Source organism: Fistularia commersonii, chromosome 34, assembly GCF_037954325.1.
Source record: "Fistularia commersonii isolate RoL2024-O1a breed Wild chromosome 34, RoL_Fcom_v1.0, whole genome shotgun sequence".
NCBI lineage: Eukaryota > Metazoa > Chordata > Actinopteri > Syngnathiformes > Fistulariidae > Fistularia > Fistularia commersonii.
The window spans coordinates 3,835,867-3,842,033 of NC_141317.1; the positions used below are offsets into that span (position 1 = coordinate 3,835,867).

Here is a 6,167-nt window from a genome sequence, read left to right on the forward strand (position 1 = left end):
AAATGCAAATAGACAAAGAGTCAGTGGTCAACACTCACATTAGCCCCAAGGACAGCGGATGACTGCAGGGAAAGGTCACCTCTGCTGCTTTACTGGAAATATACACCTCTAGTATTTCCACTCTATTATTTGTAGTTCTTATCTGAATTTGATACTCTGTCTTTTCCAGAGTCTAAGCATCTTTAACCAGGAAAGTCAACCAATTCAATAAGAATACACTCAAAGGTGGAGTCTAGTTTTAAATGGTATGTTAAATTACATGTAAATCAAACCGTCATCGCGCACTAATATCCTCACATGTGAGAATTGGAGAGCGATTATATCTGGATGAGAGAGTGCTGACAACTGGATGACCTTGCAGACACAACAAGTACACGCTATCTGAGTACATGGCACTTGACTCCCCTGTCGCCAAGTATGAAAGAAATTGGCCTGGTGAGCGGAGGAATGAGTTGCCAGAGACGTAATAACTTTCTCCCTTTATCGAAAAGTCTCCCGCTGCATTATTGCAGTCTGGTCATGACAATTTTCAAAAAAAGTCCTCTGTTTGCTATGGTGCCTGTTGAAACCTGTTATAATCCAGAAAATGTAAGTGTCCATTACAGCAGGAAAATTTAAGATGATTGCTTATAGGATGTTTTTTTTTTATTAAGTCAGTACGAGCGCAGGTGAGTGGATGCACGCGAATCTCTCTCAAGGTGTCACACAGGAGATATTTATCACAACCTATATGTTGATATGGTGAAAATGACAATTCCTTATTTACACTTCCAACACAGGGTGAACCACAGTATTATTTACATGGAAACATGGCACAGCAAGAGTTCATCCAGACTTTACTTTCCTTTGGATCATTATTTGGTCCCATCAGATTTGAATTTCTGTAGCATTTATCTAAATGCCTCTTTTTCATTAAAACATATTCGCTTATGTATCTATTCTGATATAATCGGGCAGTTAAAAGAGTTCAGTTACAGTCTCCTGTATGGATATTAAATAAGGTAATTGGAGTAAATCCATTAATTTGGTACATCCACTCTGTATTGATCGTTCTGTAATGGGCCGACAGGAGGGTAGGGGCGAGAGAGAAATAAAACAAAAGAAAAAACATTTCAGGTACTTGTAAGTATTTGGTTTCAGGGACTAGGATAAGGCGCAAATACAAGGAAATAAACACAAGGTTTTTAAAGTCCACCGGTGATCCCATTAAATAAATAAATAAATAAATAAATAAATAAATAAATATGCTCTTATCATAATCCAAAAATAATAATGATTGTTTTGATTCTTTTTGCTTGAGGCTATTAAGTAAGCTTCATCTGAAATAAAGACCGGCTTGTTATCTAATCAAACCCGATGGGACGACAGCAAAAGTGTAACGTGTCAAAGTCAAAAGGTGCCGTAATAATGCTGTAAGGATTCCAAGATTTACACATGCTCCAAGAGGTGTTATAAAATAAAAATAGCACACATTTGTACATTGGACAATTCATTCAGAAGCAGAACTGTAACAAACTAATACATAAATAAAAATGCCACTAAGTGCACGTTGTTCTTTAATCATTCACATTTTTTTGCTTGTGTCTTGTGCGGAGGCCAACTACAGTTTTGAGAGAAAATATAAAAAGTGATGCAACAAACCAGTATTTTTCTCCGGTTCTGAGATTTGACTTGACATGAAACAGAATCTTACATTCTGATACAGTGTTGATTTCACTATAGTTTATAACTAATCTACTGATGCCCTAATTTGGCATAATGCAAAATATTGACATTACAGTGTTATAATGATACTCACGATCGTACTAATGTCTCTTCCGGTTCAACTCAGTCCGGTCGATACCATGTAAAACACAGAATAAGGCCATCGGAGCCACTTTCTTTCGTGGTAAGCTGTGATAAATTTATTATCAGCAAAACAGGGGAGAAAAGGGGAAGCTCGACTCAAACCGCCAGCTGGCATGTAGGCCGCTCGGATAAGAGCAGCTTTAAGTTCATCTCGTCCTTCTCTCCCCAGAGGGGCCGTCATCCTTCAGCTCTGAGCCCCCTTACACGCAGCCTGTAAAAGGTTGAAAATGCTCATTTTCCTCCAGCTGCTGGTCCACATCCCTGTCCATCTACTTTGTAATGGTTCAGTGCTGATGGACCATAGATGGATTCAGTTCCAGTGGGCAAGCACTAAAAAAAGGACAAAACCTTTTTATCAGCACATACAAACATTTGTGCAAATTTGTCTCCTGTAGTGGCACTCATCATGTCATTGTTGTGCAATTAAGACCCTGAATATGAGCTGTGCCGCAAAGTATAGTCCGTTATTTACATTCAACATTTCTAGCCAGTGTCAGTTTTACGGTGGGAAAGTCGATTGCATTCTCTGATACTTATCATCCAAGAAAACTCATTGCGACGTGTTTTTACTTTTTTCACTACGACGTACAAAAGAATTAAAGCCCAATATCCTAAGGTGTTACTAAGATGCGCACACAAGTCACTGATGAAAAGACTTGCATTTCGATCAAGATCGTAATTGTCTCTTTTTTTCTTTGTTTTTGTCTCGACGCAATCGTGTCAGTTCTAACTACTCCTCCTGAGTAAAAAACAAAATTATCTGTATGAAGGTCACCTTAAATTCCAAGCAGTTTATGGTAATTCATGCTCCTGTCGTGGGTAAATTCAAAACCCCGACAGATCTTGATGTTTGTTCGCCAGTTGTTAGTTTGCCGGCCGACTGTCTGCTTTCATCCTTCATCTAAACCGTGTTCTGCTCCAGTAAGGATGGATTTTCTTTCAGTTCGGTCCTCTGGTCCGGGTCCTGCTCAGCCGGAGATGGCTGCCGTTCGGATGATTCGGATTTGTGATTTTCCCTCAAGGGGTGCTGTGGCGGCGCCGCCTGCTGCGGCTCCAGATTCGGCATTTCCTTCCTGTCGCTGGGCTGAATCTCCAGAGCCGGCGTGTCCTTGCAACAGAAGTACTGCTGCCAAATTTTCTGGAAAGCCGTGCGGAACTTCTTAATGCGGAAGGCGTAGACAATCGGGTTGACGGCGGAGTTACCGTGAGTGAGCAGGATGGCGATGTAGAGGAGGACGATGGGCTTCTCGCACTGCGGGCAAAACAGAGTGATGCAGTTGATGATGTGGAGGGGGAGCCAGCTGATGGCAAACAGAAAGAGGACCAGAGCCAGCGATTTGGCGAGATTCAGCTCTTTGTCGTAATACTTATTAGGATCCGTGTGACTGGTGGTGAATTTTTTACTATTGAGTTGCTTGTGGATCATGTAGAAGATCTCCGCATAGATGACCAGCATGAGCAACAGCGGAGGCAGCACCCAGCCGAAAAAGTTGAAGTAGACCATGTAATCCATGCTGATAACGTTTTCAAACTGGCACGTGATCACGAGGTCGGGGCTGATGGACCCGTTGAGCTGCAGCTGCCTCAGGTTGTTCCATCCCAACATGGGCGTGAGACCCACAATGAAAGCCACCGTCCAGCACACAACCACTGCCAACGCCGCCCGCCGGGGGGTCACGACCCGCTTGTACCTGCACGGGGGAAAACAAACCGCGTGTCAGCACTTTCGGCAGAGGCGCCTTTGGGGACGCTTTTCATTGCTGCATAAAAAAAAAAAACAAAAAAAAAAACATCTCTCTGTGAACATTTCAATTGAAAAGATGTAGATATTAAACACAGCTACCCGGCACATAATATATGTCTACATGAAGAAGGCAGTCCTTGCAAGGCTACCGGAAGCTCCTGACCTTTGCAGTGCAGTCTGGGTTTCATTCATCCTCTGCTCGGGGGGAAACTGAATTATGGCTCTTACAATTGCCTCAATATTACTCTCTAATGTATTTTTTCAATACACTGGACACAAAAACATGGTCTTTATGGTTGGTTTGATTGTTTTTACATGGGAGGATGCAGTGGCTCTAATATCGCACTGTAGCCAGGCTTTAAGAAATCACTGTCAGACTGAAAACAACCTATGGCAGGAATAACAAAGCAGCCAGCAGAGTGTGTGATGATGATTGATATGAATGATATTTGGCTGCTATAATAGTCAGGAAACATGTTGACTTCATGATGAATTGACCTTTGCTCGGGTGCGGCCCGACGCAAAACAAATGGCTGCAATTTAGCTTAGACGTTCCATCGATCGGGAATAAAAATGTTGAGCGGACAAAGAGTCACATCCGGAGCCGACGTGCTGAGTCGAGGGCTGCAGGCTCTCTCCATGATCGCCATCATCAAATATAAAAAATAATGCACGTCAAAACAAGGTTAGATCGATGATAAAATTAAGAAATTCTGAGTCTACATATTGTCCCAAAAAAATTTGCACGCGCTGATCATTTCTGGTTACAAGTGTAATGTGTGTTACGGGAGAGGTTCTAATATTAGCGACAATACAATACAAACACATTGTTTACTTATTTATTATATGTTGTTATCGACAACTCGCGCACAAATCCGGCATGCTTCAATAATAAGAGTGTGCTACGGTGCAAGATGAAGTACCGAGACATTTTTGGGGAGCGCGCACCACATTCGCTTCTTAGATATTTTTATTTGAACGCTTGTCTTTTCAAAGAAGTCCCGTGCATCGTGTCCCGCTCCGGAGGATGCTCTCCGTCGAACAAGCGCACCGATCCTGTGGTAGCACTTTGGCACATGTTTATAAAAAAATTAAAAAAAAAGGGTCAGAGACACTTAGGATGTCAGGTCCCTGGAGTTGAACTATATGTCATGTGCAAACATGGAGAAAGCACACACAGAGGGTGAGAGGGTGACATCTGCTGTGCCACAGGAGGCATCATCTGGGGCTAGAATGACACCACCATGTGATATTATACTCGTGCAGGGAGAGAGAAGGGAAAAAAAAAGCACTTTACCTTGTCGGGATCTTGACCCTGAGATAGCGGTCGATGGCGATGGCCAGCAGGGCGAGGATGGAACTTTGCGTCAACACGAGCACGGTGCACGCCACGAGCAAGCAGCTGTAAAAGTGAGTCTGAAGTCCGATGCTGATAGTGATGGCCAAAGGTATGACGAGAGCTCCGACCGCGATGTCCGCCAGGGCCAAAGAGACGATGAAGCAAAACGTGTTGTCCCGCAACGATTTGTTAATTTTCACCGCCCAGACCACCATCACGTTGCCCAGGACGGACGCCACCGCGATCACCACCTCCATCCCTATGTAGAGAGCCTGCGTGTACAGCAGCGCGCCGGGCATCCTTGCGAAAAACGCTGCTCCAAAACAAAACAAAAAAAAAAAATCTAATAAATAAATAAAATACAGCCGTGCGTCCTCACGCGTCAAAAATCCCCTCTGTCAAAGTTGCGGGAATCAAACGCAACAATCTCGAGGTCGGACCCGCGTGGATGAGAGGCATGGTAGAGAATAGAGGTCCGGCCGCCGTGGAAACGCGCGTCAGGATCCGGCCGCCGTCGTGCGTCGCTCCCGCGCATCCGCGCGTCTCCGCCTGGACGGACGCACCTGCTCCCGCCGAGAGGAGCATCCTTTTAGAGAGGAGGTTCCTCAGACACCCCGCACCTGCCTCTCTTTCGGCCAAAAACAAAGAAATTAAAAAAAAAAAAAAACACACACACACAAGCAAATAAGACCACCATGTGGATACAGGCGGTTGTAGTTGACGCGCCCCGTCCACTCCCACTCCCACTCCCACTCCCACTTCCACTCCCCTCCCCTTCCCGCCGTGTCCAAAAACACCACTTGGACTCGCTCCACGCAGCTTTGTCTTCTCATTATATTGAATGAGATCACTTTATTACCTATCAGGAAGAAATAAATAGTAGCCCCACACCCACCCACACACACACGCACACACACACACACATACACACACACACACACACACACACACACGCACGCACAATGGATTCCTTCACGGGACAGTCCAGGACAAGTGTAAGGGGGCAAAGGTGAACTCACTTTATTTATATCGACACGCACACACACACACATGCACACACACACCCTTCTGTCTCGATAATGGAGTTCATGCAGGCCAACCATGAGGTGTGATGAAGATTAACCATGTGACCCATTGTTAAGTTATGGCAACACACAAGATAAGATAATAACAATAATAATACATTTAATGTAAGAAACCTTACTTGAACCTCAAGGATACTGTACAGACATATAC

The 6,167-nt window shown here is 44.1% G+C and overlaps 1 protein-coding gene across 2 annotated transcripts; it reads right to left on the reverse strand.

Annotated features, from left to right (window-relative positions):
* Positions 1 to 1,472: 1,472 nt before the first annotated feature.
* Positions 1,473 to 5,636, reverse strand: adora1b (adenosine A1 receptor b). Of its 2 annotated transcripts, XR_015104356.1 has the most exons (3): positions 4,890 to 5,636; positions 2,624 to 3,539; positions 1,473 to 2,178 (listed from the first exon to the last, which is right to left on the reverse strand). XR_015104356.1 is itself a non-coding variant. In XM_086141455.1 (2 exons), the coding sequence occupies exons 1-2, from the start codon at positions 5,228 to 5,230 to the stop codon at positions 2,750 to 2,752; spliced, it is 1,131 nt and encodes a 376-aa protein (XP_085997581.1). In that variant the 5' UTR covers positions 5,231 to 5,600; the 3' UTR covers positions 1,473 to 2,749. The 2 variants fall into 2 exon arrangements, 1 of the variants encoding a protein (XP_085997581.1); XM_086141455.1 differs by having other exon boundaries at positions 1,473 to 3,539; positions 4,890 to 5,600.
* Positions 5,637 to 6,167: the final 531 nt, after the last annotated feature.

Bases quoted from the DNA above. Each gene is read 5' to 3' on its own strand.
- adora1b (XM_086141455.1), bottom strand. From the start codon at position 5,230: ATGCCCGGCGCGCTGCTGTACACGCAGGCTCTCTACATAGGGATGGAG. The intron at 3,540-4,889 runs GTAAAGTGCTTT...TCCCCCGTGCAG, and splicing joins AGGGTCAAGATCCCGACAAG to GTACAAGCGGGTCGTGACCC.